This window comes from Xyrauchen texanus, chromosome 11, assembly GCF_025860055.1.
Source record: "Xyrauchen texanus isolate HMW12.3.18 chromosome 11, RBS_HiC_50CHRs, whole genome shotgun sequence".
NCBI lineage: Eukaryota > Metazoa > Chordata > Actinopteri > Cypriniformes > Catostomidae > Xyrauchen > Xyrauchen texanus.
In genome coordinates, this window is record NC_068286.1 from 43,198,157 (window position 1) to 43,210,341 (window position 12,185).

General features: G+C 36.1%; 1 protein-coding gene across 1 annotated transcript in view; it reads right to left on the minus strand.

Annotated features, from left to right (window-relative positions):
- The window catches only part of ptprdb (protein tyrosine phosphatase receptor type Db), a 101,994-nt gene that overhangs the window by 35,102 nt on the left and 54,707 nt on the right, over nucleotides 1-12,185 (minus strand). The window contains exons 8-9 of the mRNA XM_052137734.1: nucleotides 11,799-11,984; nucleotides 377-487 (exon numbers count right to left, since the gene is read on the minus strand). Of these exons, the coding sequence (XP_051993694.1) occupies nucleotides 377-487; nucleotides 11,799-11,984 (297 nt within the window). The remainder of the gene's footprint in view (nucleotides 1-376; nucleotides 488-11,798; nucleotides 11,985-12,185) is intronic.

The window sequence follows — 12,185 nt, forward strand, 5'->3', positions numbered from 1 at the left end:
TATCATAACAAACTGAATAACTTAGTGACCATACAATAAATCATACTTATATCAGTGTAACACAAATAATATGCATAACTGCTCATATTTACTATTTACATATTTACTAATTACTAATTGCGGAAACATGCTCCCTCATTTTGAAAAATCTAAAATAATCAACTATAGAACAAAGAAAGAACAAATGTATTACAGTATGTATACACTTTAGTTTGAGCACCTTTTTCTTCACCCATACTTATATGTAAATAATAGTGAATGAGACCTATTGACTTTAACGTTTATCTATTCATAAGAATGTGTTAGTAACTTCTAACAGTTCTTGACTTCTCAATTCTACAGCACCCAAATCAGTGAGAGATGCTCGAAGCTTTACCTCTGACATAAAGGTTAGCAGGTGTTGAGTAGCGCGTTCCTTCACTGTTGGTTGCGACACACTCGTATTTACCCTGATCAGTTTCTTTACTCTGATCAATCTGAAGTGCACCTGGATACACACACACATATACATGCAAAGCATTTACAAACAACTAACGCACACATACTACTCCAAGGTTTTTTTTACGGGTTCAAAATAAGTTTAGCGACGCTTTCAAAAACCAAACAATTGACTTATCCCTCTTGTAAAAACAAACAAAAGAGTATGTACATATTTAAAAAAGAAATCTAAGGCATTCTGATTTAAAAGCAGAAATATGTGTTTTATGTGTTTTGGGGGAAAATTTCTTATATTCATATTTCCATACAAATATTTGTATGGAAATATAAGAGCTAGAAAATTCTCTAAATGTTCCTATTAGCAGTGGTTATAGTTATCTAGTTATGCAGTACCAATTAAATTCTATTTCTGAAATTCTGATGTAACTGATTGGAGTTTGCTCCATGAAAATAGCACTTTATTGATAGCTGTTGGGTCCCTTTCTGGTATCCTTGTGCATATTGTGCTACTGTAGTCAAGGAACATTACATGGTCATGACATGCGCGAAGAATGCATCAAAATCGTCAAAAACAGAAGAAGAATGTGAAAGTGAAAGTGGAGATTTACAGTAAAAATGTACTTAAATCTTGATCTGTTTCTCAGCCACGCCCATCATATCAGACACGGCATAAGACAAGGATTAAACCACTGGAGTCATATGGATTACCTTTATGCCACCTTAATGTGCTTTTGGAGCACCCTTTCACTTGCATTGTATGGACCTATAGAGCTGAGATATTCTTCTAAAAATCTTTGTTTGTGTTTAGCATTAGAAAGAAGTCATACACATCTGGGATTGCATTAGGGTGAGTAAATGATGAGAGAATTTTCCTTTTTGGGTGAACAATTCCTTTAAATCTGTATTTCAACTTTTACTCCAGTGCATGCCTTGCCACACAATCTTCTATTGTAAGTGCATTAGCAGGATTTTTGTTTGATTTTACAAACTGAAGGACAAGTCAAAATAATTTTTTTGGCAATGGCAACTCACAGCTAAACTTTTATTGAGCCTGAATAATTAACTTTCCCTCAAATCTGCCAACAGCACAAAACTGGCTTGTATATTAGTACAGAATGATACTGAGGAGAGTTAGACAGCATATAAAACACACACACACACACACACACACACACACACACACACACACACATGTTGTGTTTCCATGTTTTATGGGGACTTTCCATAGACATAATGGTTTTTATACTGTACAAACTTTATATTCTATCCTCTAAACCTAACCCTACCCCTAAACCTAACCCTCACAGAAAACTTTCTGCATTTTTACATTTTCAAAAAACATAATTTAGTATGATTTATAAGCTGTTTTCCTCATGGGGACCGACAAAATGTCCCCACAAGGTCAAAAATTTCGGGTTTTACTATCCTTATGGGGACATTTGGTCCCCACAAAGTGATAAATACACGCTCACACACACACACACACACACACACACACACACACACACACACACACACACACACACACACACACACACACACACACACACACACACACACACACACACACACACACACACACACACCTCAGTTCCTGATGATTCCAGAAACATCTCTAAGAGGATAATTTACCACATAACAAAACAGCATAAAAAATCTTGCCTTAATGTCAGAAAACAAAACAAGCAAGCAAATGAAGCAATTGTCCTTGCCAAAGAGAAAAAAGAAGCACAGTCAGCCTCTTCCAACAAAGTGATTTCAACATAAATTATTCAGTATAGTCACAAACAGACAGAAATGTCTCCAAAAAGAGGTACAGGCTGTTAAACAGCCATACTGCCTGCAGATCAGATACTAAAAAATACTTTATTAAAAAGACGGCATCAAAATAAAAAATGGAATCAGATTTAACATCCAGGTAGGACATTCTTGCTGAAGGGAGAAAGGGAGAAAGAGGTGAAAAGATCCACAAAGGGATCAAAAGAGCATTGGAACAACAACAAAGAAAAATGCTTTAAATTGAGAGTTGAAGTGTCACACACACAAATTATATTATTGTCTGTAATGAAACCAATGACAGCAACAGTTACTGAAGTTTCACTGATATAACAGATTTAAAAAGAGGGTCAGACTTGGTCTATATTGCTCTATATACTGATGTCATCTCTTCCCTCATAAACATCAGTCATCTATGATATCTGCTCCATTACTTAAGGAATGAGTTTGGTTTGCCGACATGATGGTGTATTAGTGCGGCATCCACGTCATTGATGTTACCGACTGCCACCACAGAGGGTGGGGGGGGGGAGGCTGGGTAGGGTGGGGTTGATGAGTTTGGGGGTGGCTTCCGATTTGGCGCCCTACCCAGCTGGTGTGGAATGCCAAGAAACGCCTCACCTATGCCTAGAAATGGCCCTGGTCTCAGGGGCATATTCACATTTTGGTCCAATCACATGCTTTCCAGAATTAGAGTGGCTCCTCCTCCAAATATCTCCTCTGACTAGCAATAGCAAGTAGCAAATGATGATTCATAGATGTGATGCATATGTAAAGGCTATAGAGCGCAATAGTCTTGTTCCAGAAGTAAAAATCCTATAAATGTTCTGATAAATTATAAACCTTTAAAGACAGACCTAACGTGATCTCCAAAGTTGTTAATCAATGGCATATGCTTTGGTTGAAGACATCAGTCCATGTTACAGTATTTCAACTTCATTTAAAAAAACTAGTTTATATGTGAAATTTCTGGTGAAGAACTACACTACCTATGATCATAAAGAGAAACGATCCACCAATCAGGAAATCGAGGTCAACAAAGCAAAATATTTATCAATAAAATGTAAATATATTGTTTATTGCATGCGATTAATTACAAAAAAATTATTATAAAGCATAAACCAGGTAAACACTGGCTGGAGGACTAGGCCGGAACCTTTGTGATGTGTCCACCCGGAGTCATTAGATTGATGCACACACCACCACAAACACACACACACACACACACACACACACACACACACACACACACACATGTTGTGTTTCCATGTTTTATGGGGACTTTCCATAGACATAATGGTTTTTATACTGTACAAACTTTATACTCTATCCCCTAAACCTAACCCAACCCTAAACCTAACCCTCACAGAAAACTTTCTGCATTTTTACATTTTCAAAAAACATAATTTAGTATGATTTATAAGCTGTTTTCCTCATGGGGACCGACAAAATGTCCCCACAAGGTCAAAAATTTCGGGTTTTACTATCCTTATGGGGACATTTGGTCCCCACAAAGTGATAAATACACGCTCACACATACACACACACACACACACACACACACACAACAGCTGTTTCAGTGATCAAATGATGGAGAGAGGACCTCTTAATGCTGTTTGTTGTACAAAACAAGCCTAGATGGAACTTGTGATAGAAATCAAGTACTTTGCATCATGACCGCCAATATGGGTGGACAACTTGACCTTTTGTCCCAGGCTTCACGATTGCTGTAGCAAAGTAGCCATAGTGAAGGATGGGAGTTTAAGACAATTAATGGCCATTGCAATGAAAACGTTGCAACAAAACATTGTTTTTTCAATTAGTCAACCTCCCACTTAAACTTTGCGAAATGGTTAATGTTACTTGAATTTTAGTGCATTTCTATCTTTATACTGTGGAAGGATCACATATGGTTTTTTTTTCTTTGTTAAAAAGTAAATATGTGTATTTAGATGGAAAAAGAAGTATATATAGAGAGATAAAATGTCAGCACTTTCCAAATCTGCGATTAATTGCGATTAACTATGAAAGTTATGCGATTGCGATCATGATTAAAAAATGTATCGACTGAAAGCACTAGTTTATATACTTAAAATCAACAACTTTCAATTAATAGTTTTATAGTTTTCCATACATTTTTATTCAATTACATATTTTACAGTGCTTCATTGGATTGTAGTTCATTTCCTCATTAAAGTAGTTAGTTCTTTTATACTTCACTTAAAAACAATTTTTTTTTTTGCTTCAAATAAAATTTTGCAACACTGAGATTCCCCCTATGGGCTTGTTAATTCAGTTAATATCTTAAAACTCTTTTATGAAAGAAATTATGAAATCCCTATGAAAGAAATGAAAGGGAAAAATACTTCTGGAACCAAGACGTCTGAAAAAGAGGACGCGCACTGTAGCGCTCTATTGTCTATTAAAAACAAAGGGCTGAGCCTTTCCATATGTCCCACTCTAACTTCCTGTTTCAATATCAAATATAAAAACTGCACTTGTCCCAATTCTTTGGGTCTTTAAAAACGTGTCCTTGAAAAAACTACCACTAATCTGAATATTAATCTGACCCCCTCAATATCTATGGTGGTTAAAGCTCTGGGCCCTCATTTATAAAACATACCTATGATCAGATTTGATCCTACAGTCCAAGGATTTGATCCTATGTCAAAAGTGAGGTACAAATTGGGATTTAAATAGGCAGAAACTGATGTTAAAATGGTCTTGTGTATGTCAATTGACAAGCATGAGAACAAACGTTTTTGTGTGCTCATGCTCCAATGCAACAGTGTGCACTGCACTGAGTCAGTGACTGACTGAATTTATTAATAAATGAGTGAGCATGTTTATGTGAATAAGAACATTTCAATATGAGTCAGAATGTGGCCTTATCAGAATATCTAGTTAGCCCTATTTGCACATTTTCACAATAAATGAATTTTAAGACCTACTAGTTGACAGGCAGGTTCAATATACAGTATGTAATATGTCAAACATATTTTCGGAGAGAGGAGGAGGAGAGATTATAGTTAAACAAAGCTAAATCTATATACAGATGGTTAAAAAGCACTGCAACAGACTCTAAATCTCGCCTACATTTTTTATCAATTCATCATTCAGCCTTTTGTCTGCTGCTGTTGGGGGACATAAATTTAAATGAATGGTTTGACTAAAATGCAGCATAATCAAGTCAAGAGCAGGCAGAAGAGAACCTCAGGAAACGAACAGACATGTAGTGTAGTCAAGTCAAGTCATTTTTATTTTTATAGTGCTTTTCACAACACACATCGTTTCAAAGCAGCTTTACATACAAATATACGGTATAAAAAAGCAATGCAATTTAAGTCCTCGTTGTTCGGTTCAAGTGAATAATGAGATTAAAAAGCATGCATTAAATAATTATTATCTTTAGGCCCCTAGTGAGCATGCCAAATGCGACTGTGGCAATCTACACAAAACTCCAAATGATGTTAGTTAATGGGTAAAAACAACCTTGGGAGAAACCAGGCTCACTGTGGGAGCCAGTTCCTCCCTGGCTAAATAGCATGAATATAATGCCAATATTAGTTTTCTAGTGTAGTACAAGTCTTGATTTATGCAAGTAAACTGAGTAGATGTTGGTGTGCAATGTTTAAAACTAAAGGATTTTGTATGAACTGTAAGATTAACGATTTAAGTGTCTATGAATTCCATCCCAAATTGTTTGCCGAAATGCGCATAGATGCACTGTCCATTTATTTAGCTGATTAAGGCTTTAGTTGGTATTCATTTCACCTCTATGTATTTTATTATGAGAGACTGTCGTCCATCCTATGACCAACATGATGATGGCAGAGGTCAGCGAGGTTTGCCTTGAAGTCCGAATAGAAGCTTGGCGGTTCATTTTGGTGGAGTCCGTCCTAAGCCCAGGGTGCAGGCAGTGGGCAGTGAAGTATCCCAGGTCTTAAAGTCCTGGAGTCTTAACGTATACTTCGGATGTCCACGTTACTGACGTGACACAAATTTACTCATCAGCACAGTCTGTTCGGCCTGATGCATGGGGCCCACATTTTCTAGAGCCGCGGATACGGCCTTCGTCTGTGCGCATTGTGCACATGCACCGTTGACTGTACTAAAACAGTATCACAAAGCAGCTGTAGTGGGCATGCATCAAATGCATTCACTGCTGGTCAAAAGAGTACACTCAGAAAGACAACGCGGTCTGCCGGGTGCGATCCGATCCAGAACGCAGAAAAACGGAGTATGCCCTTGCTTTTACTGTTTGAGTCGGAAGTAGTTTATATAAAACACGATTGGCATGTAGACTATGCATATTTTATTATATGTAAACAAGCATGTAAATGTCTTTTTGGAATTCAGGTTTAGTAAGAATATGGATACTGGTTGAAGAATGGTGTGGGTTCACAGTAAATGCAGTCAAACAATGGATTTATAACTGATAATGAAAACGAATAACTGATGATGAGCAAATTGTTGTACGTTCACATTTCAGATCATTATAGGAACATCTTTATAAACGAGGCCCCAGGTTTCATGAGTTAATCCTATTTTTACCTCTAGCTCCTAAAATAGAGATCTCGCATGATTTTGATAACTTTTCAAAGATTCATGTCCTTTACATTTTTCTTTTTCCAAAAACAAAACAAGAACATTCAGATACGATCTGTGTAAAAGGGAGGTAGTTTAATCATGACGACAGAACCCAAACTTCAAGCATGATAAACACAGTCTCTGAAAATGACACGGTTAGTCAAACAATGATGGAAAGAGAGAGATTGAAAGAGAGAAGTAAACAGGGGAGAGAGAAAGAGAGAGTGAAGATATGGTGAGGATAAATGCTGTGGGTGGCTTTAGTCTCTTACCTCGGATAGGAGTACCCCCTGGATGTGTGAGAATGAAAGCAGATGGGAGATTAAAGAAAAGACGAGTTAGTGCAGCGAGGGAGAATGAGAAAAAGACAAAGTGACAGAGAGAGAAAGAGAGAGAGAGATATAGAAATAGAGGTAGGAAACAGGCTACGTTCACACAGTCAATTGTTATGGATTGACAACTGTATTTACTGACAGGTGGGACTCTCAGCTCATAGAACAGCTTACAGGAGCAACTTGAATATTGTCTTTACGAATGAGTAACCAAAAATTTCACGATAGCCATACTGTAACCATAGTAACAGTGACTAAATTACATATCTAAGATAAAGACGCCCATAACACTGGAAAGTCATAATTGAAAATCTAATCGAGACGTGAGTTCATCTTTTAAATCTAGGCCTGTCACGATTATTAAATAATCGTCTAATCACAGGAATTTTATCTAACCACGATTATTGTGCACTTCAGATTCCAATCCATTTTAATGCCCAAATAAGGGAATTTTAAGCGAAGCACCGCGGATGCCAAACAGAGCAACACCTGTCCAGAAGATTTTTCTGATGCGCACACCATCAGCAGAGGCTCGCACCAAACTCCAGCGTAAAAATAAATGAACAAACATAACTTTCATAGCAAAACAGGTTCATACACACTGTCAAGCTTAAAAAATTACCCATAAAAGAACCATAAAATCACAATTAAAGTAGTTCATATGACTCGTGCACGCGCAGCTCCAGCGTGTCAGTGAATGGCGCTGCTCTGTTTACACACACACACACTCTCGGCTATTTTTAGCTTTCACAGCGGTGCGCAATATTTGAGCGAACAAACACAAACAACATCTCAGATGTAGATGCTCAATAGTTCGGTTCACTTATAACATGCATTTAGAACAGGTTTTTTGCTTTTTTACCAGAATTTGAATAAGAAGTGAATTAAACTACTGTGAACTTACCTACAAACAGACACACAAACAGGACTTCCTGGAGAGTTCAGAATGTCAAAATAAAAGCGTGAGGATTTAAACATAAAGGTGCACCACTGAGATATATTACAATACATTACTACAATAATATATTATTATTTGCTTACAAATATGGATTCCAGAAATAAATATGAATGAAAGGTGAGCTGATATCTTACAACTAAATTGAACAAAAAAGAGATCTGAATCCTTTAAAGTCCAGATACAAGTTAAAAAAAACATCTTCTTTTCTACTGATGACTTATACTGGAATTACTGTTAATTTTGCTGGTACATTATCCAGTATACTAGTTAATAATAAAGTGTTCCTTAATAAGCTAAACATTTATATTGAAATAATGTGTAGTTAGAGGTTTGTGTTTCTTTACATATTAAAGAGCAAACCCAATTAGTTTCACAAAATAATGTAAAGATATTCTAAACTGATTATGCAAAAAAACAACACTGGTATCAGATCGGGATTGGCAGATACTGAGATTTCCGATATAGGAATCGGATCAGAAGAGAAAAAGTGGTATCGGTGCATCCCTAAAAATAACATGTCAAAGTAAAGAATTAAGGCATAATAGAATAGAACAGGAATACATACAAAATATTAAAAAGAAATGGACCAAAAATGTACAAAAAATAAATATTGTAAGTATTTAGAAATATTTAGATTTGTAAAACATACTTTTTCATGTCATTCATAACTTTTTAAAGAATTAAAAGAAAATTACATATCCCTATTTTATTCATATAATTAAAGTAAAATTTGTAAAATTACTTCTTAAAGTGTATGAAGCACACATGCACCTTACGAAATGACAGTTTATATGGCCATTAATTGTATAAGCCCAAAAACAGACATGGCGTTTAATCATCATAATCGCAATTATTTGTTTGAAAATTAATCGGAAGCCAAATTTCATACTCGTGATAGCCCTAGTTAAATCTTAAATAAACGGCAGTGGATTTGAATGCTTTATTAATTAATTAATTACATTACATTTATTTATCTATTCACCCTAACTCCAAAACTAGTGAGAGCAAATTTGGTGGTGAAGGTCGAAAATTTTCAGATGACACACAACTCAATTCTCTGTCTCTGAGGTATCAGAACCCCACATGAAAAACCGGAATACGCGCATGAGACAAGCAGTGTGTGCGCCAAAGAGAGTCTCGATCACATTATATTACGTGTCAGACAACTAGTTGTCCGCTTCAGTTCCGTTGGTGAACCATGTCAGGCAGTCCGTTTTATAAAGTGGCTGTCAATCTGATTAGTAACCAAACTGAAAATAACCATATTTAGCCCTCTAAAACCGGTCTGACAACTGTCTTCTGCTGCTGTGTGAACGTAGCCAGAGAGAGGGAGAAAAATAAAGAGGAGAAAAATAGAAACAGCAAGATAGAGAAAGAGGGGAGGAGGGAGACTCACCATGTCTTAAGTACAAAGTGTAAGTTAGAAATTCGATCATCTATCGGACCATAAAAACAGTCGTCTATTGAGCTAATTTCCAGATAAAACAAAATCCTTGGGAAAATTCAATCCAGTTGAGCATCGAACAAGACACAGAGACTTAAGACAGGCAGACTCATGCTCAGAGAGAGAGAGGAAACCAAAGAGGCCTCGGATTTGGGTGAAAAGCCACTGTAACATTCAGCATTAAGATATTTAAACCTATCTAGGCAACAAAGAGAGAGTAAGAGAGAGTAATAAAGAAAGAGCATTTAGAAAAAGTGAGGATTGGGTAGTGATGCAGGAAATCCAGTGCTGAGGGCAGTGAGCATTTGGAGAAGTGAAATAGTGAGCCAGTGAAGGAAGGAGCCAGAAAACGTAAGTGAGAGTGGAAGCGAGAGGCTCAATACCACACGTTAGAGGGACAGTGCTCAGGTAAAGGAGGATCTACGTGACTGTTGTGTGTTAACACAGTGTATTCTGTATGTGTGTGAGAGTGGGTGACTATATTGTTAGGGGAAATATAATATATATACAGTATATATGTCATGTGCTTTACCAATAATGACATGTTTATGTGTTTTGTGCTTGAAAATGTTTGTGTTGTGCCTTAGAATAACACACTTACCAAAGGACTCTGTAGATTAAAACACAGAAAAAGAGACAGCACATTTATCACTTAAGATTCTCGCACAGAAAAAAAACAGAGTGTTTGAAACTGTGAGTGTTTGTGTGTGTACTAAGCTATAGATTGGGGATGTAATTGTCCCCAAATGTATGCTAAATCTGACAAAATCTCTCATTGGAGAAAATCGATTAATAAATAAAGAGTTTTTTAATTGTTAAAATACAAAAGTAATTATTTTACGGTAAGTGTTAGGGTTAATCTATAATAATTATAATTCGCTTCAACTAATTTGTGGCATGATGTTAACTTCCACACAAAAAATATTTTAGACTAATCTTTCCTTTATTTACAACAAGCAGAAATTGTGGTTACATTAAAGTAATAATTCACCTAAAAATGTTCACTTATCATTTACACACCCTCATGCCATCCCAGATGTGTGTGACTTTCTTTCTTCATCAGAACACAGATTAAGATTTTTAGAAGAATATCTCAGCTCTGTAGGTCCATACAATGCAAGTGAATGGTGATCAGACCTTTGCAGCTCCAAAAATCACATAAAGGAAACATAAAAATAATCTGTATGACTCCAGTGTTTAAATCCATGTCTTCAGAAGTGATACAATAGGTGTTGGTGAGAAACAGATCAATATTTAAGTCCTTGATTACTATAAATCTCCACTTTATCTTTCATTTTCAGATGTGACTTTCAGATGTAAAAGTGAAACTGGAGATTTAGAGTAAAAAATTACTTTTTTGGCAATCTGTTTCACACCCATACCTATCATATTGCTTCTGAAAATATGTAACTAACCACTGGAGTCATATGTATTACTTTTATGCTGCCTTAATGTGCTTTTTGGAGCTACAAAAGGTCTGATCAACATTCACTTGCATTGTAAGGACCTACAGAGCTGAGATATTCTTCTAAAAAGCTTTGATTGTGTTCAGCAGAAGAAAAAAAGTCACACACATCTGGTATGGCATGAGGGTGAGTAAATGATGAGAGAATTTTCATTTTTGGGTGAACTGTCCCTTTAAGGCACTTATAATAGAAGTGAATAGGGCCAGTCTATAAACGTTAAAATTCACAGTTTCAAAAGTATAGCCTCAAGATGTAAACATTATATGTTAGCATGGCTATATTTTGATTAAAATGGTAACTAATCATATCTGTGTAAAGTAATATCCAATACTAAGATTGCAGGGTTACAACACAGTTGTAATATTGGATATAACTTAACACAGATAAGGTTATTAAGTGATTTTATCACATTACAATCAAGTAAACATGTATAATGTTTACATCTTGTTACTATGTTTTTGATACAATGTGCATTTGAATGTTTATGCACTGGCCCCATTCACTTTCATTGTAAGTGCCTTTCTGTAACCGTATATATATATATATATATATAATGAGAGAAAAGTCTAAATTGCTTCTTGTGTCAATCAACATTATGCCACAAATGATGTTGATTGAGCTTACCTTGTATTGTTCTTGGAACATTCCTTTCATATAAAACAATAGTCTCTGGTATGTTCACATTTAAACAGCTCAGTAAATGTGTGTGTGTTTAAGGATATTACAGGATGTCTTTACGCGAATGACAAAAATAAGAGCACAGAGATTTTGTAAATCCTTCAATGCACACAAACCTGAGCGTAGTTGTTTGATCCGCCCATGAGTGTGTGTATCTATAGGGAGGAAATCTTTAAACCAGGTGATCTCTGGGTCAGGTGTTCCGCTGGCTGCACACAGCATGGTAGCGGTGAGAGAACGCTCCACCACCTTCAGCTGAGGACCCATATCTATTGAAGGGAAACCAGTGGGGAGCTGGTCCTCTGAAATACACAAATATTGGATCAATCAATACTGGAAGCAGTTATTATTGGGGCTTGTTTTTGTATACTCCCTATATTCATTTTCTATATCACATTGTAAAAGAACTAAACAGTTGTCCATCTTTCACAGTGTACATAATAGTGTTATGATGCTTAAATTCACTTGTAAAATTCTGGATTAAGGTTTTAGCTCTGGATTAA